This window comes from Chrysemys picta, chromosome 2, assembly GCF_011386835.1.
Source record: "Chrysemys picta bellii isolate R12L10 chromosome 2, ASM1138683v2, whole genome shotgun sequence".
Lineage (NCBI taxonomy): Eukaryota > Metazoa > Chordata > Testudines > Emydidae > Chrysemys > Chrysemys picta.
The window spans coordinates 266,892,641-266,912,698 of NC_088792.1; the positions used below are offsets into that span (position 1 = coordinate 266,892,641).

Genomic DNA, 20,058 nt, shown 5'->3' on the forward strand with positions numbered 1-20,058 from the left:
AATGAATTCTCACACGGAATTCTTTTCCTCTTCTATGTATTTTGAGCTAGTTTTGTTTGCTGAAAGGAAAAGCCTTTTTTCATCAGACAGTTTAGAGCTTTAAAATGTTTCCTGCTGGAATTAACACAAGATAGGTCATAAACCAGATATTATTTATTATCATTCAACTCTAGTAACTATAAATTTGCTTAATGAAAGTCTGTTTTCTTTTTTCTGATCAGGCAATCCTTTGAAATCATCTGAGTTAGGCTTTACATCATGGAAACCTTAACCTTAAATTCAGATTTGACAACAGTGTTGTTACATCAATAACATGTTTCCTTTTAAGTGAATTATTAACACTGTTTATTGGCCCTTCTCAAATTCCAGATCTATGGACTCAGGATGTAGATGCTGTCTTTCTGCTTCCTGTCCTTTATTAGATATTGTTTTGGGGATTATTTTTTATGCAGGGTTTTGCATTACAATTATTTCTTTAAAATTCATTAATAAAAGTGATCACTCACTTTTTTCACTTTTTTATTTTATTTTTGGATAATTATATTGCAGCATTTTCTTGTTTTCTGGCATTTTTATTGTAGCAGCGACTATTTGTTTTTATATTCAATTGCAGTGTACTTGGGCGTGACAAATCTGGATACATATCAAGTGCGCATGACTAGTGTTTGTGCCCAGTGGCAGCTTCACAGTCATGCTACTGCATACAGGATAGTGACAGAATCGCTTGTCGGTAAGTTAGTACATCGTTACATAGCCACTCTGCTTCATAGTTTGTAGGAGTTCTGCTTGTAGAGAACCACAGGACTGGATCTAAATGAAGTTTGCAAACAAAATTTCCACTCCTACAGTTAGTAAAATTGTAAAAGTAATTGAATGGCACTGTTTAAAATAAGTGGAGGAGAGCAGAACTACACAGAACCTGGAAACCAACGAACCACAAAAGATTTGGAGTTAGAGTTCCCTTACGGTAAAAGCTTGGATAGTTATCCATTATCTGAGCCTTTTAAAGCCCTGCCCCCTCAAAGCTGCACAGCCCTTTTCCACACAACCCTGTGATCTTCTGTGTAACTACACAGCCTTCAGCTCATCCCCTTACCTGATACTGCCTTGTATCCAGCGGGAGATCCAACAGCCTTCTGCTCAGGGCCGGCGCAACCCATTAGGCGACCTAGGCGGTCGCCTAGAGTACTAACATTTGGGGGGCGGCGACCACGGTGGCCGGATCTTCGACCACCCCAGTCATCGGCAGTATTTCGGGGGCGGGATCTTCCGCTGCCTCTGTCGGGGGCGGCATTTCAGGGGCAGGACCTTCTGCCGCCTAGGGCGGCAAAAAAGCTGGCGGCGCTCCTGCTTCTGCTTCTTTACCCCCCTCCCACAGCATCTTCAGGGTCCAGCTGCCATCCTTCTCCATCTCATCTCATCAAACCTACTGTTCTCCAGCTCCCCGCTAAGTCACCTGCTTGGGTTTGTTCAGCCTCCCATCCTGCAGCAAAAAGATCTAGAACAGGGGTCGGCAACCTTTCAGAAGTGGTGTGCCGAGTCTTCATTTATTCACTCTAATTTAAGGTTTTGCGTGCCAGTCATACATTTTAACGTTTTTAAAAGGTTTCTTTCTATAAGTGTATAATATATAACTAAACAATTGTTGTATGTAAAGTAAATAAGGTTTTTAAAATGCTTAAAAAGCTTTATTTAAAATTAAATTAAAATGCAGAGTTCCCCGGACCGGTGGTCAGGACCTGGGCAGTGTGCCACTGAAAATCAGCTCGCGTGCCGCCTTCGGCACACGTGCCATAGGTTGCCTACCCCTGAATCTAGAAACACTCCTCTAGGTTCCTTATCTGCTGCTTCCAGCCCATTGGATTGTGTGGGAATGGGCGTACAGGGTGGCTCCCAAAAGAGTGGAGTATGGGAATCAGTACAGTTGGTTATTTCATAAAGATCCAGAAGGGAGAGTGGAGCTCCCATCCACTTACATCTGATAAATGGAGACGTCCATGCCTGTTGAGGAAAGGGAGCTATGGTGAATGCTCAGTGCGCTTTACCTTATCCAGATGAGGTTCGGGGGGAATTAACTGTATGCAAGCTAATTTTCTTATCCCCGGTAGACATTCACTGTCTTGTTATGGTGAAAAACAATTAACTTGCATAGAATGACACCCTTGAAAAGCTTGAATAACTTGAGAAGTGGAGTTAGCAAAACCTAACCAAGTCAACCAAAGACAACATGAACAGTGGATGCTAATTTGATTGTAAAATAATGACCCTTTTATTGTACAATTGATGGATTCAGATAAGGTTTATCTGAAGGCCTGAAATACAGACAAGCTGTTTTAAAGCAACGATCTTAGCTGGCATGAGGGAGTGCAGATTTCCTTCTTACCTGGGAGTTAGCCTAAATTCTGCTTCCTCAGTGCCTATTCATTATTAGGTAGGACTGCCAGACATCTCTTTAACCTAGCCTGAGAGCCTTAATTTGAGAATGAACAAAAGAGCCGTTCAAATAGCTCCTTATTAACATCTGTCATGAAGAACTTTCATTGTCCAGCTTGTTCTGCATCTCATTCAACCAGTTGTCAATTATCTTCATAGTATTGCTACTCAACCTGGTATGCATAAAATGGTTTTGACTTGACAACAAATGGGACTATTGGCACGGTTAGTAAATACTGTATAGAATGTGTAGTATAGTCTTTCATTCCCCTGCAACACTCCTTACTGTTACAGATGCTTACTTCCCCTGAAAGCTTTATTTTAAGTATTAAAATATCCATCACCCTGTTTTCAGTACCCATGCTTTCTCCATTGTCCATATAGTTATTCTTTCCTCCAGTTGAGAATTAAACAGAATTCCCTTCAGAGCCCAATAAATATTGATCCTTAGTTGGTTAAAGATGTTACTGGTTAGGTCCTTCCTGAAATTAATGAACGCACTGTAAATCCAAAGAGCAAGATGCCCAGACTGGGAATGAAATCTGATTCCAGAATACAGCACAGCTCTCATTGGCATCTCTGGAAGGCCTGATCCAAAGCACCTTGGAATCAATGTGAGTATTCCCATTAACTTCAATGGTGTTTGGATCAGAGCTTTAATGCACAGGGGGTGAATTTGCACAGGCACCACTTGAATCCTATGTAAGCATTATTGGGAGTGGTGAGCATTAAATGGTGCTCAGGCCTTTTTGTGGGCTTCTCTGCACACGGATCAATTTAATCCAGATTGAAGGCAGCATGTGGCTCAAAATGGTTAATAAATAGAGAGTTCTTATAGCCACTCCATTTACTGTCACATTCCCTTCCAGTTTCAGGCCATTATATGACACATTTATTCAGTAAAATGGTAGATGAAATTCTATTCTAATGGTTCCTTTTATAATTCCAGATGGGAAAAAGAAAGAAGTAACCCTTGGTGGAGGGACACCTAGACATTGCTTCTTTGAGCTCATGCCCGGCACTGAGTATAAAATCAGTGTCTATGCCCAGCTTCAGGAGATAGAAGGCCCTGGAGTAAGCATCATGGAAACTACATGTAAGTGAAGGCTCTAAAAGGTCAGCCACCTCAGGATAACCCTTGATTGTCCCCAGTAGGAGCAAGAGGCTAGAGTAGAGTAACCACACAAGTGCTAAAGGTTTTTTTTTCTCTTTCATTGCGGGTTTTTAATTGTTCTTCCCCTGATAGTGCTCAAAGGGTTGCTTCCTCCAGAGTATTCTCAAACATAGCTATGCATTTCTCCCAGAAGCTAATAACCACACATAGGAATGGGGTGGCAAACGCAGCCCTCTGACAAAACAGGGGGAGGATGCTTTAGCCCAGTTCACAAATGGTCCCTTCTGGCTGTGAAATCAATGACTCTCTAAAGAGAATTTCAAAACATGGATAGCAGAGAAACCCAAAGGGTACAAAATACAGAGAACCAGTGAAAGATTCAGATATTCGATGTTGTCATTGGGAAACTTTTCAAAAGCGCCTCAGTGGATGAAAGTCAGTGGGACTTGGGCTCATAAGTCACCAGGGCACTTTTGAAAATTGTATCCATTATTATTTCCCAAGGAGCATAAAGTGAGCTAAATGCCTCACAAACATATAAGAAGATAGGTCCCAGCTCCGATGAGCTTACAATGAAAAACCTCCCATTGGTTTCAGTGGGAGTGAGATTGGGCCCAGTAGATGGAACTGTGGGTACACAAATCCCTTTATGTGCTAGTCTTTCTGTGAATTCTTTCTGAAGGATGGTTTCATGCAACTGTCCTCATCACCTGTAACCATAAACACAATGTGTACATTGTGGTGAATATCAAATACACTTTTCCCTCAAGGAACAACCTTTAACTACATTGCATGTGGTTCCCTACGTTAATCATGTTGAGAATACTGGAAAGAATGTTGTCTTGCAAGGTTGGGAACGTTTCTTCAGTCATAAATGTGGAAATCAAGAATGTACATGTTATCTCTGTGAACTCACCAAACTATAGCCTAAAACTATATTGAAATTTGCTAACAAAGCTTTATTCAGTCACTGTCAGAACCACAGCAGAGCTGTTGAGTAGCTGATAATTTGTTCAGCCTCATTTTTGGGAAAGTGCCATTCAGAGACTCATCTTTATGTGAAGTAGAAGACAAGGAAGCCAATTTTCTCAAGATTGCTTGTGCATAGTAACCTTGTAACAAAACATGCGCTGCAGGCACAATGGCTCGATATTACACAAAGAGCTACAAATGTGGTCTCCAGATGAGAAAACTCCAACCTCTACCAGTTGAGCGAAGGAAGAGTTCCTTTAGGGCCAGACTGTTGCCTTTTCTGCATGCCTGCACTAGGCTGTAAGGAGATGGAAGGCCCCTCCTTATTTCCCTGTGCTGGCTGCCTGTGTTGTGTATAGCAGCATGCTGGGGAAACCAGCCTTTGAGAAGTTGTTACTTCCCCTCCTGGACAGGTTGGTAGGGGAGTGGTCAGGAAGGGAAAGGAGAATTATACCTGGCACAGCAGAGTATGGACACAGCAAGTCTTGGGCCTGTGAAAGATATGTCCCCACTGAGCAAGGGAAAGTGTCTGTGTCACAGTCTGCTTCCTGAGTTACTTCTGGGACAGCACAACACACTGTATCCTACATGGGGCTTGTGGCAAAGCCACAATTTAGGCCATAGTTGGTAGTTGCAGTAGTAGATCCAGCCAATAGAGGTAGACATCACAAGCATATGTACACACACACAAAGCTAGCCTTTGGCCTGTATAACTAGGTAGGTATGTATCTGCAAAGAAAACAAAAGGAGAAAATGCCTTACTTCAAATAACTAAAAACATGTGACGGTGTCTTCAGATAAGATTTCTTCTTGGTATTCTCTTCTTTTAATTTCTAGTACCATTTCCAACTCAACCACCGACTTCTCCTTCAACAACAGCTCCACCACCTACAATCCCTCCTGCAAAAGAAGGTAAATACGTGCTGTGTTTATGGGTTAAAATAGCCTTAATTCATGTAGGTCATTTTCTGGTTTTGATCACGATTATAGATTTCCAGGGCCAGATTCCCAGTTCGTGTAAATTGATGTAGCTCCATGGAAGCTAATGGATCTGGGCTGATTTACATGCATTGAGGAACTGTCCCCAAATTGTGTTTTATTGTTTTGGGGCTTTTTTGGTGCATTTATGCAGAGCATACAATTGGTAAATAATTAACACATTTTAAATATGTTGCAACAGAAGGAAACAGATAGGTACATTTTACTGTAGACCAGTGTATAGCCTAGCACGGTGGTTTTCAACCTTTTTTCATTTGCAGACTCCTAAAAAATTTCAAATGGAGGTGCGGACCTCTTTGGAAATCATAGAATCATAGAATCATAGAATATCAGAGTTGGAAGGGACCTCAAGAGGTCATCTAGTCCAAACCCCTGCTCAAAGCAGGACCAATTCCCAGCTAAATCATCCCATAAATCTTAGACATAGTCTGCAGACCCCCACAGTTCAATGGACACAAGTTGAAAACCACTGTTCTATGGTAACAACGACCTTTTGTGGTCCCATACACATGCACACAGATTGAAAACCACTGTCCTAGCAGTTGTTAGACTTATAAAACAACATGATTTTTCTAGTCCATCAAAATATTATAATGCGAAAGGCATTGGCCATGTGCATTTACAATACTCACAACTCTTCTCTTTAAATAAGGGCTTCTCTTGGCTTATCGATCTCCTATAAACTGCCCTGAGTCTCCTATAGAGTCTCATAAATGTTTCTGTTCAGAGTGCTTTATCGTTGGAGCCTTAAGGGCAGATCCCCAGCTTGAAGTCAATGGAGCTGTGCCAGTTTAAACCAGCTGAGGAACTCATCGGTAGATACAGCAAGAAAGGGATCTTATACACTGCATAGAACGGTGCAGCAGCAAATATACCCAAAGATTAGAACACTTCAGCTGAAAATAGCAAGAATACATTTTTTCAGGGGCAACCTCAATTTATGCCCACTTCCTTGCCTTAAGCAATTGCTGTGCAAATTAGGGAGGAAATTCCAAGGAGCCTTGTGGGGAGTAACTCCTCTGTGAGATGGAGCTCAGCTCCATGGGGACTGTCTACCGAACAGCATGCAGGGGTGGGCAGCTGTGGGATGGGAGATCACAGGGCCAGAGTGTTGTCTATTCTGTGTGCCTGTAAGGGGATGTAAGGCTCCTCCTTATTCCCTTGCACTGGATACCTGTATCTAGTCTCCTGGAGGAGGAGCATAAGGAGTTATGGAGCTTACTCCAGTCTGTCAGCTGGAGGAGCTTCCGCAGAGCAGCTCCACAGCCTGGCAATGGAGGATTTCTCACCCTGCTACCTAATACAGTGGCTCAGTGTGTCCTGCCAGGCTTCTCGGGTTATGTAAATGTGTGTGCTACATTATTTTAAAATTAAAATGTTTAGCGAAATATTTAAGAACCTTTAAGACCTTAACCCCTGATATGTAATCACATCTGCTAGTGTAGATGCTTCATCCCGTGCAGATCCCTGTTGATTCTGCATGCACTCGGGTGTCCATGCCAGCAGATCTGATTGCTGGACTGAGGCCTTAGTGAGTGTTAACAAAGATGTTACCAGTGACCAAAAAGTAACTTCCAAAATATTTGTTGTTCCTCAGTTTGCAAAGCTGCCAAGGCTGACCTGGTGTTCCTAGTGGATGGGTCATGGAGTATTGGAGATGATAATTTCAATAAAATAATTGGATTCCTGTATAGCACTGTTGGAGCTCTGGACAGAATTGGTCCTGATGGAACTCAGGTAACAAACACAAACAGAGAGAGCATAACTGAACAAGTGTATCTAGTGTCTAGAATCAGACCAATCAAAGTGTGGTTGACATTGTTTCACACTTCTTTAGAAAATATAAACTGAGTTCCGGCAGCAGTTCTTTTGCAGTATCTTGTTTTATATATTCCATATGGTGAGATTCACCAGAGAGACAGTACAATGTCTAAGAATGATTCAAGTCTCTCTTAAGTCCTCACAATGGGATTTAAGTAGTATTTAGGAATTTTGCTGCTCCTCTGCCTGGTGTTTATTTCAATCCTAAAGTCCTCTAGAAACAATAGTGTTTTCACTGACATTAAAAATTGTAAGCTTATTTTTTAATTTTCTTGTTTTTTTTAAAGTAATCTGCTCTAGACTAAGCATAAATGTGAAATAAAATAAAGCACAATATTTACAATAATTACCATATTCATGTTTTTTAAAGTACTTGCACAGAAAAAGATGATAAACACTGTGCTCTGGAAGAGTTTTTTTATAACCTTTTAAAAAATACAGCTGTGTATATCACTGTTTTAAATGATGCCATTTTAATTTTGTTGTTGTTTAATATTGAGGTTACAATAGCACCCAAAAGGTGTTAGACACTTTCCAAACACAGAGAAAGACTTAGTCCTTGCTTTCTCTTCATTTCTGATTCACATCAGAACAAATTATTTTTACAAACATAGTCCTCATTCTCACAGAAACACATGCTTAATTTAAGGCATGACAGGGCTCACATAGCATTTGGGAGAGGCAATAACTCAAAAATAGGTTCTCATGTTATTTCTAGTACTAAGTTTCGGTCCCAATCTCACAGTTACTCACGTAAAACTATTTCTGAGTGGGAATAACTATACATATATGAGCAACTGTGTATAGGATTTTGCCCTGGGACTGGATAGGGAATGCTTTTGCCAAGGTGGGAATACTTCCTCATCCTGTTTACTACCTAATGATACCAGAAAGTGATAGGCAGCAGCTGAAGCTGCAGAGAACAAATTTAAACTTTATGTGGTGAAATCTTTAAAAAAAAAATTTAAAAAGGCTTCATGTCAAGGAAGGAGCAAAAGTCCAAACAACTCTTATTTTAAGTGATCTGGTTCACGTGCCCTTGTTAAACGTAGAGCAGTATTTACTAACTAGCATGTTTTCTGTATACAGGTTGCAATAGCTCAGTTCAGTGATGATCCCAGAACAGAATTTAAACTGAATGTGTACAAAACGAAAGAGACTCTTCTTGAAGCCATTCAGCAAATAGCGTACAAAGGAGGAAACACCAAAACTGGTGAGAGAGGTGAAACAGTTTCTTATGATCATTCTCTGGACAGAGTTACCCCTCCATTTGCAAAGTGGTTTGTCAGGATAAGGCCATGTGACGTTAATGCAAGAAGAGTGGAGATGAAGATAGTCAGCAGTGGGAATGAAAAGCGAGACACTTGAATACCCTACATTATCATGGCCAGAAAGCCCGGGTGATCTCCTGGTTGCACTACCCACATGAGGCACCTCTGCACTTCTGGGCCTTAACCCAACTATAGGGCTGGGGACCAGTGAAGGGAAATGGGTCTGTGAAAGGCAAATGGCTGTGGGGGTTGGGGAAGGTGGAATGGGAAGTAATGGCAGGTGGAAAAGTGAGAGACTCCATCCTGGAGAGGGAAGTTGTGCAGGGATTTGCAGTGAGTTTCAGCAGATGGGGGAGGAATGGGTGTGGTCTGTTTTGTTATGAGAGAGGAGAGTAAAGTCTCAGTGGAGGGTTTCAGGTTTTTGTGGTGAGAAAAGGTGGACTGATAACTAATACTAGCTAGACTTGTGTTTCGCCCCTGAAGATAGCTTTCTGAGAAGGAGGAAATTCAGCTTGACTATTGGCAGGGTTATTTGGGGCCATAGGGTTTAGCTTCTCAGACTTCACAGAAATTTCATGCAACTACTTGCTCTGCATTGACCTTCTGCTGTGACCAGAATTACACATTTCCATTTTCCCCAGAAAATTCTGCACTGGCATTTTTGAATTACTTGCATCCTTGGAGGGGAGGACTTTGTCTGTGCTGACTACCATAGGACCCAACACATCTCAACCAAATCCATTTAGGATAGAGGATTTGGCCATATCTTTTTAAACCTAAGAAGCCAAAGGTCAAGAGCTGAGACTTTCAAAATCCAGGATCAAAATTAGGTTCCTAAATCCATATTTATGCATCTATATAAGTGGCCTGATTTTCAAAAGTGCCAAGCACACACCAACTCTCACTGAAGTCAGAGTTTGCTGCTGGGTGTTCAGCACTTTTAAATATCAGACTATCTATTTAGGTGTCTTAACATGGCTTTAGAAGCTTGGCTTTAGGTAAATGTTTTTGAAAATCTTGACCTAATAATTTATATGTGACTATGTTCTTTCATCAGTATATAAAGCATTAACAGAAAATCTAGTATGAACCAGATTCCTTCATAGTGAATTTCTTCTGTTTTAGGCAAAGCAATTAAGCATGCACAGGAGGCCTTGTTTACCACTGCCTCGGGCATAAGAAGGGGTATCCCTAAGGTTTTGGTGGTCATTACTGATGGGCGATCACAGGATGATGTGAACAAAGTCTCCAGAGAGATGCAACTAGATGGTAACACATATATTAAGAAATGTTTGCATTTTCAGTTTTTCCTGCTCCTCCATCTTCATCTTCATAATCGCTGTTGAAGCCCAGATACAAGATATGGATAATTCCTGCCACAGAAGGGTTTACAAATCTAATCCAAGTCAGACGTAAAGCAGACAGCACACATTGGGAAACTCTGAATTCCACTAGGGAATGACTAGCATTTTATATAATTTATTTGTAGTTATTAGTATTATTGGCTGAATTCTTGTGCATGTTTTTAAAATCATGCAGACTACTCACATGCTTCAGTATTTTCAGGAGAGGGGCCTACAAGTCCATATTGTCATCCACGATAGATAAATTCACTTTTAGAAGCAGTCCGAACTATATTGTCCTTCCAGACGAGCTCGTATGAAGCACCTTTGATAGACTCTTGTACTGCTTCTAATCTGCTGCTCATCTTCCAATAACAATCTTAAAGCTTTTATACTACCTATCTCAGGGTTTTATACTGGTGCCCATCACCATGGTTTCTGAGCGCGATAAGTAGATTATGAACTATTGTTGTTTAGTATTTGTACCAAGCCCCAGAATGTGCTTGGGACAGCACAGAACATTTACACATGGTCCCTGCCCCAAAGAGCTAGGTAGTGCATAAATGAGGAAAAGAACAAAGAGGAGGCTTGGGTTCTGGATGGGCTGGATAGCAGAAATAAGTGTCTATGATAGCTGTTGGTTCAATAAGTAGTATGCACACACTATTTTTTTTTTAAAGTTTCTTTTTTACAGGGCTCTGACTAGTCCCTGGCTCCTGTAGCCCAATACAATATGGGCTCTCCACTGAGTTGTCCACTTGCATCATTTGAATGTCAAATATTGACTCATAAGAAATGAATCATGCTATATTTATTTTTCATGCGTTTGCACTGAAACCACGGCTGAGCACAGCACCTCACTAATAAAAAAAGAATTACAAAATAACACTAGTTTTTAAATTTAGAAGGGCTGCAACAAAAAGCCCCAATCGCTAACAAAAATAAATAAGGATTTCCAGTTAAACTGAACCAAACTATTTTGAAGAATTGATGAACTAGATATATCCTGTATTGTGCGCTGGAGCTCACTAGAGCCGTTGTTCTGAACCTAGGGTATGTGTACTCCTGGGGATACACAGAGGTCTTCCGGGGTCGGGGGGAGGTGTTACATCAACTCATCTAGATATTTGCCTAGTTTTACAACAGGCTACATAAAAAGCAGTAGCAAAGTCAGTACAAACTAAAATTTCATACAATGACTTGTTCATACTGCTCTCTATACTATGCACTGAAATGTAAGTACAATATTTATATTCCAATTGATTTATTTTATAATTATACGGTAAAAATGAGAAAGTCAGCAATTTGTCAGTAATAGTGTGCTGTGTCACTTGTATTTTGATGTCTGATTTTATAAGCAAGTTGTTTAATTGAGGTGACACTTGGGGTACGCAAGACAAATCATACTCCTGAAAGGGGTGCAGTAGTTTGGAAACCTTGAGAGCCACTGAACTGGGGTTTAATTGCTGATTAATCTGAAATGAAAATAAACCAGTATATTCACTCTTAAAAGAGTGAGACCTCTGCAGTAGGGCTATCAAGATTTAAAAAAATGAATCGCGATTAATCACACGATTAAAAAAATTAATTGTGATTAATCATGCTGTTAAACAATAATAGAATACCATTTATTGAAATATTTTTGGATGTTTTCTACATGTTCAAATATATTGATTTCAATTACAACACAAAATACAAAAATGAGAACAGGCACTGTTGTAGCCGGCATCGCAAGATATTTACATGCCAGATGAGCTAAAGAGTCCTATGTCCCTTGATGCTTCAACCACCATTCCAGAGGACATGTGTCCATGCTGATGATGGGTTCTGCTAGATAACGATCCAAAGCAGAGCAGATCGACGCATGTTCATTTTCATTATCTGAGTCAGATGCCACCAGCAGAAGGCTGATTTTCTTTTTTGGTGGTTCAGGTTCTGTAGTGTCCACATCTGAGTGTTGCTCTTTTAAGACTTCTGAAAGCATGCTCCATACCTCATCCCTCTCAGATTTTGGAAGGCACTTCAGATTCTTAAACCTTGAGTCGAGTGCTGTAGCTATCTTTAGAAATTTCATATTGGTATCTTCTTTGCATTTTGTCAAATTTGCAGTGAAAGTGTTCTTAAAATGAACAACATGTGCTGGGTCATCATCCGAGACTGCTATAACATGAAATATATGGTAGAATGTGGGTAAAACAGAGCAGTAGACATACATTTCTCCCCTAAGGAGTTCAGTCACAAATCTAATTAACACATTATTTTTTTAATGAGTGTCATCAGCATGGAAGCATGTCCTCTGGAATGATGGCCAAAGCATGAAGAGGCATATGAATGTTTAGCACATCTGGCACGTAAATATCTTGCGACGCCGGCTACAACAGTGCCATGCGAACACCTGTTTTCACTTTCAGGTGACATTGTAATTGAGAAGTGGTCAGCATTATCTCCTGTAAATCTAAACAAACTGGTTTCGCTTAGCTATTGGCTGAACAAGAAGTAGGACTGAATTTTTCTACTTTTACGTTTAGTCAGGAAAGGAGCCAAAGGAAATGGTATGTTTGTACTTGATTTCTGCTCTTCGAATGAACAAATGACAAGAATATTTCCTTTTCTTTTATAGGTTTCAGCATTTTTGCTATTGGTGTGGCGGATGCAGATTATTCAGAATTAGTTAACATTGGCAGCAAGCCTAGTGAAAGACACGTCTTCTTTGTGGATGATTTTGATGCCTTTAAGAATATTGAAGATGAGCTGATCACTTTTGTCTGTGAAACCGCATCAGCAAGTTAGCTATTTTGATTTGTATTTGTGCCTATGCAACATTCAATACCTGCTAAATAAGGAGTTTATTTTATATAATTAATTTTTCTATTCCAAAAATTCTATTTCTATTCTATTGAAAAATACAGTGAGTTTTCTAATATCTCTACAGGTATCTTTGCTACAATATTATTGTGGTGCAAGACTAATGGGGTTCTGGTTGCAGTTATTCAGGGGCCTCTGTTATACTGGTGTAAACCCAGAGTAATTCCATTGACCACAAAGAAGTTGCTCTGAATTTACAGCAGGGTAAATGAGAGCAGAATTTTGGTCTACAATTTTTAACTAACTTCTTATTTTCTACAGACCCTTAACCTATTCTGTGATTAGTGTTGACTAAACATTCCTTATTTAAACAACATCTGTTAAATGCATTCCCCAGGGCCAAATTCTAGTATGTATATAGCACACAAACTGGAAAAGTTATAGCCCAAAGGGGAAGGGTGGAGCAAGACTTTCCTGCTATAATTCTGGCATCCCTCCAAAGTCATGGAGATGTCATTCTTCTAGACCCTCTATGACTAGAGGAAAGGAGGGACTTTCTGGGCCAGGGCTTGTGGTCAGAGAGCAGGATCCACGTTGCATACATACACACCTTCATTATGTTCCATTATATACATGCCTGGAAAATGGCCTGTATGTAGCTGACATGAACATAGTATGTAGCTGCCAGAACTGAATACACAAGAATGTTGCTTTCTTTGTATTCCTATGCACCCTTTTTAACCCTTACAATCTACTTCTTGATGGTTGCAGTTTCAACATTATGCATCATTAGTAGGGCCCTGCCAATTTCATGGCCATGAAAAACGCATCATGGACCTTGAAGTAAGCCCTTCCCCGTGAAATCCAATGTCCCCTTGTTCCTAGGAGCACCCCAGCAAAGGGGGTCCTAGCTCAGGCTGGGCTGGGGGGGGACAGGACGTATCCATCCCCTGCACGGCTGCTCTGGGGGGTACGTGGAGACCAGACCCACCTCCGGGTGCCTTCCCCTGCTACAGGATGCTCTGGGACTGGGCAGCAGCCCCAGAGGTTCCTGCAGCTGAAGGAGACTTGTGGGTTTGATCTTCCCTGTGCTGCTGGAAGTGCCCCCACAATGGGGGCTCCTAGCTCTGGCTAGGGAGGGACAGGATTTGTCCATTCCCTGCACAGCTGCTCTGGGTGGAGGAGGGGATCAGACCCACCTCCACCTCTGGGAACCTCTTGCGGCTGCAGGAAGCTCTGCGGTTGCTGCCTTCAGAGTCCAGGTTTGTGATCCCGCCCCGCCACCAATCTCCTTTGGGTCGAGACCCCCACGACTACAACTGTGAAATTTCAGATATAAACATCTGAAAATGTGAAATTTACCAATTTTCAAATCCTATGGCCGTGAAGTTGACCATAATAGACCATGAATTTAGTAGGGCCCTAATCATTAGACCAGGACTTTGCAAGCTCTGCAATATTATTTATTGGTCATTCAGGCCTACATTTTCAATGTGCCCTTTAATTTGGGGTGCTATCCTAGAACACCTAGTGTTGGAACACACAGGCTCTGGGCTCTAGGCTGTCATGTCTGGTGGTTGGAGCAGTGGTTGACTCCAAACATAGAGTCAGGACCATAAAGAGGACAACGCTGAAACCAGGGTCTGCGGACAGGCTATGGGTCAGAGTCGGGGAAAGATTCCATAGACAAGCCAAATCAGAATTGTAATCTGAGTCTGGAAACAAGCCGAAGATTGAAGCTGAGTTGGAGTCAGTCCAAAGGTCTGGGGTTAAGAGGCAGGTGCAGGGCTGGAGCAGGTCACGATCAGGGCTGGAGCACATTCAAATTAGGTCACAGATGAGGCTGGAACAAGGCTTGGACAAGGGACAGGACTGAGGGCAGTCTGGAAGCCTAGAGAGTCAGTAACACCATGAGACAGCAGGAGGGTTCCTAGCCAAGTGGTGCTCTTGCACCAACTTACTTGTGGTTCTGGCAGTAAAGTTGAAATATCTGTGCTCTGGGGTCATCTGACTTGGGCTCTGTCCAGGGATAGGCTGCTGCAGCATGCCTGAGAGTTGAGTCACTGCAGGCTCTGCTGGAGGCGGGTGAGTCCTAGCTGAGTCAGCAGCCCTGGTCTAGCCATGGGTTTGCCTCACAGATACCCAGAACTAGCTATGCAGACCTCACTGTTTACTGATTCCCCAGCAGACCTTCCTTGGGAGAGATTAGTTTAATTTTCTCTTTATAGGAAGAAATAAAACAGATATATTTTGAAGTATGTACTGCTCTTCTGAGTTTAAATATATTTTTAATTTTTTCCAGCCTGCCCATTGGTATATAAGGATGGCAACAGTTTAGCAGGTACGGTATTGTGATCATAGATTCTGCATTTATGGAATCATTTTCATTTACTGAGATGCACACCTGTAGGTAATAAATTACTTACTTTCGTTTATAATAACAGCTGTTAACCACATGGTGATATGAAGCTCCTTTATGTAGCTCAGTTTGTCCCTTAACATAATACATTTAAAGTGATATTTTTAGTATTTTTTTTTTTCTTTCCAGGATTTAAAATGATGGAAATGTTTGGTTTGGTTGAAAAGGAGTTTTCGACAGTGGAAGGAGTATCTATGGAACCTGGTACTTTTAATGCATATCCGTGTTACAGACTGCATAAAGATGCCTTAGTTTCCCAGCCTACCAAGTAAGTATTAATATATAAATGGTGCTAATGCCCAGTGCAGGATATCACTCATTTTAGACTTAGCATTTCCATGGCAGAAGAACGTGGAGACCAACATGCTCTTCCCTTACCTCTCTGGCTACCTCAGCAGCACAGCCTTCCTGACTGCTTCACTGTGTTTTCAACCCTTTGCACGGTACTGAGATTGTCTTTCTCTGTGTTGTTAAGGCCTCCTTACAGGTATGGCTCAGAGATATCTTTTTTTCTCCCCCCCCCCATCTCATCTGATCTCATTGTGACATTGAATATTATGGATCTCTCTCCCTTCTCTGAGCACTGCATGCAAAAACCTGATGTCTCCACTGCACTCCCTCTTGGTTTCAGTTCTACCTCTCCTTGTCCGATTTTGAATACTGTAAGATTCTGTTTTTGACCCTGTCCAGTTCTCCATATATTTTTCTCTCTGGGGTACCATATTGTTAACTTCATCCTAGGTCATCACTTTTATTCTGTTCTAATGTACATCGACCTTTCACTCAGTGTCTGAACATTGTATTTCTTATTTACCACCCTGTCTTGACTCTATCAACTTCCACAAATGCTGTAACTTCTTACGCTGAATACTTTGAAGACCAAAACTGTCCTCCTGACAAAATGGTCCTTTGTGTCTTATCTCTGACTTTACCATCACTCTCCTAAACTCAGATTTAAATTTGCTTTCCAAACTGAAATATTTGAGAGACTCTTGGCACGCAATGTTTTATATTCTTCATCTCCCATATATGCAAATCTGCCTTCAGCACCTCTGGCATATTGCCAGAATTCATCTTTACCTTGTCCTGGTCTCTCATGAAATCTGTATTCATGTCAATCTTCATCACTTCCCACTTCGGCTGGGGTTTGAGTGATGAATACACAATACAAAACATATTGCTGGTAAGGGCTTCAGAGAGTGGATCTAAGAGCAGGACTTTGCCTAAGAATTGTGCACACACATATGCAGAGAGAATGTACTAATGCATCCCATATGTAAGTTGTATAGATTATGATTATTGAATTTTTATGCTGTTTTCTTCCAAAAATAAGCACAGTATCCAAAAGCACACAATTTCCAAAGTAGCACTGGGACCAGTGGGAAGTTAGACTTATCAGTAACTTTCCCCCCACATAATTTAGTTTAATGCATCTATACATGTTTTACAAATCAGACTAACAATGCATATTTCCAATTTAGAGCTAGTTAGTGCATTAATCTTGGACCTCTCATTTTTCTTTTGTCCCTGCTCAAGATTTGTCAGAGCTTAAATAAAAGCTTAGTGTAGAATAACAAACCCAAACTTTAGGAAATAAAATAACAAACCTCTCTTCTATTATGAACGTCCCTGCTCTTCTGAAAAAATTCTGAGAGGCTTTCAAAAGAGCTGAGTGAATAACTGATTTTTTGGTTTGATGGCCAAACAGAAAAGGCCAAAAGAAAATTCATTGTGGGTTAACCAAAACTGATTTTTTTTCCAATTAAACTAAAAACTCAAATAATAATAATTTTGTATTAAACCTCAAATGACTTTTTTTTTTTTTTTACATTTTTGGACGAGTTTTACCCTTTTTATTTTTTTTTAATCTAGCTACATTTAGAAATGAAATGTCATTTCAAAATAAGACATCAAAACATTTCCTTTCAAAAATGTCAAAATGAACTATTTCAACTTTTTTGAATTTTTTTTTTAGTCAGCTGAAACCATTTGCCAAGTTTTACCTGAGTTCACAAATAGTTTTCTTTGACTGATGAATGCATTTTTTGGTAAATAAACTACTTGCCAAAAATATCTGCCCATTTCTAGCTATGAGTAGATTTCATTTTTATATGTGAAGTCCTTTTTGACTGGACTGTTTAAAATGTTGGCTTCTATATTTATAAAACACATTCTAAACATAATTATAAAGCTCCAAAAATAGTGTCCGTCACCAGTTAGTTGCTTATCTACCAATGGTTTAAAGGAGGTTTAACTAGAAAGGAAAGGTCCATTATAATGGGTCTTCCAATTCATTTATATTTTCATCACATACTAAATTTAAGAGTATCAAAATGCATTTTAAAAATATAGTTTTTAATATAATTCATGGCTTGATCATAAGCCCCTTCAATTCCCACTGAACTCAGGATTAGGCCCTCAGTTTCTAAAATGAAACTCTTTTATATAGAGAGAGAGAGACACAGACACCCATCTCATAGAGCTGGAAGGGACATCAAGTCCAGTCCCCTGCTGTCACTAGGCAGGACCAATTTTTTTGCCCCAGATCCTTAAATGGCCCCCCTCAAGGATTGAACTCACAACGCTGCGTTTAGCAGGCTAATGCTCAAACCACTGACCTAGCCCTCCCCCTGAAGGAGTTTTGGTTGCTGTTTTTAATTAAAATAAAGTAGAACAGAGATTATCACTTCAAAAATGTAAAGCACCATCAAGTTTATAATTAAAATATTTGGAAAAATCCCAAGGTTAGCATTGTTCTAATTTATATCATGGTTGAGTAGATTCTACTAGGTGAAATGATGCCTGTCTCTTATGACTGCAAGTTCTTGATTTCAAAAGACAAGTCCGAAGTAATAAAGTATGCTTTTAAATCAGCTTTACTGTGATTACTTCCGTTCACAGAATATTCTTTTTGTTACAGATACTTGCACCCTGAGGGGCTGCCTTCAGACTACACCATTACTTTTCTCTTCCGTATACTCCCTGACACACCCCAGGAGCCATTTGCTCTGTGGGAGATTTTAAATGAAAAATATGAGCCACTTGTTGGAGTTATTTTGGACAGTAGGTATTTTATATCTTATGGCATGATTTTTTGTCCCCTTGGGATGTGTGATTAAAAATAATGCTGAAACTAGGCATTGATGATGGTTTAAGTAATGAATGTATTAATAAAATAATTATCAACATAGTGAAGCTGTGGGCCTCCAATGGATTTTCTATAGATAGAATCCTATATTAATCTCAGATGGAGTCAGTTGGTCAGATTTGGATCTTAATTACTGGTGAAAATCTGGAGTAACTGTGGATTTACACGGGTGAAACTGAAATGTGAATCCTCCCCATTTACTTTGAAAACTCACATTGTTTTCAGTTGGCATTGGATCAGGGACGTACGTAATAGAATTACTTTTTGATTTATATCAATGAGATCAGAATATTTCTCAAGGCAGTGTTCCCTAGTATAGAGCATTGGACTGGGACTCAGCAAACTATAATTGTATTCTGGCTCTACCACTGGCCTTCTGGGTGACCTTGGGAAAGACACTTCACTTGTCTGTCTCAGGTTCCCCATCTGTAAAACTGGGATAATGATGTAAGTGCTTAGAGATCTACTGATGAAAAGAGTTAGGCATTATTATTATTTAATTATTTATATTTCTCCCATCACCAGAGTATAGGCGCACATCCCAAATATTTGAAAATGGAAATATCAGTAACATTCTTTCTTAGAAAAAATAATGCCCAAGTTTTTAAAGCTATTTAGACATTGATGGGCTCAGCATTGCAATGCTTAGCTGATTTATGAGCCTGTCTGATTTTCAAAGAGATATAGGCACTTCATCTCTAAATGACTTTTGAAAATCAGACTTAGTGTTGCAATGCCTAACTGATTTAGGAGCCTAAGTCTGTTTTTCAAAAGTCATTTAGTGATTAAGTGCCTAAATCCCTTTAAAAATCAGACAGGCTCCTTAATCAGTTAGGCATTGGAACACTGAGCATTGCAGTGTCTAAACACCTTTAAAAATCTGGGCTCAGGTGACTTTCCCAAGATTACATAGGAAATCTGTGGTGGAACAGGGAATTGAAGCCAGGTCTCTTAGGGCGGTGGTTTTCAAACTGTGGGTCGCGCCCAGTACTGGGTCACGGAATGTAAGGCAGTGGATCGTGGCGGCTCTGGCCAGAGCCACTGACTGGGCTGCTAAAAGTCCCATAGCCGTGCTGCCCGGCTATGGCAGGCTAGTCTGTACCTGTTCTGACACCGTCCTGTGCTCTGGAAGTGGCCAGAAGCAAGTTCTGCTCCTAGGCAAGGGGCCCATAGGGCTCTGCGCGCTGCCATCGCCCTGAGCACTGGCTCCACACTCCCATTGGCTGGTTCCTGGCCAATGGGAGCTTGGGGAGGTGGTGCCTGCGGGTGAGAGCCACACGGAGCCGTTTGCGCACCTCCGCCTAGGAGCTGGACCTGCTGCTGGCTGCTTCTGGGGGTAGCGCGGTCCGTGGTGCCAGGGCAGGAAGGAAACCCCAGAGCCCTGAGCCTCTCCCACACCCAATCCCCCTGACCCAAGCCCTGAGTCCTCCCCAAACCCAGAGCCCCCTCCTGCACCCCAAACCTCTCATCCCCAGCCCCACCCCAGAGCCTGCACACCCAGCCCAGAGCCTCCTCCCAAACCCCGATCCCCTCATTCCTGGCCCCACCCTGCAGCCCTCACCCCACCCTCTGCCCCAGCCTTGAGCCCCTCCCACACCGCAAACCTCTCATCCCCAGCTCCATTGGGTCACAGGCACAGGAGTGCCGCCAGCTTTTTTGCCATCCTAGGCGGCGGAAGGTCCCGCCCCTGAAATGCTGCCCCTGACCGGGGTGGCTGAAGATCCGGCGCTGCG

General features: G+C 41.2%; 1 protein-coding gene across 1 annotated transcript in view; it reads left to right on the forward strand.

Annotated features, from left to right (window-relative positions):
- COL14A1 (collagen type XIV alpha 1 chain) overlaps positions 1-20,058 on the forward strand; it is a 165,157-nt gene that overhangs the window by 82,784 nt on the left and 62,315 nt on the right. Inside the window, 10 exon segments of the mRNA XM_024108240.3 lie at positions 614-730; positions 3,383-3,529; positions 5,357-5,431; positions 7,116-7,255; positions 8,429-8,552; positions 9,736-9,879; positions 12,574-12,738; positions 15,061-15,099; positions 15,307-15,445; positions 18,098-18,240. Coding sequence (XP_023964008.2) covers positions 614-730; positions 3,383-3,529; positions 5,357-5,431; positions 7,116-7,255; positions 8,429-8,552; positions 9,736-9,879; positions 12,574-12,738; positions 15,061-15,099; positions 15,307-15,445; positions 18,098-18,240 — 1,233 coding nt within the window.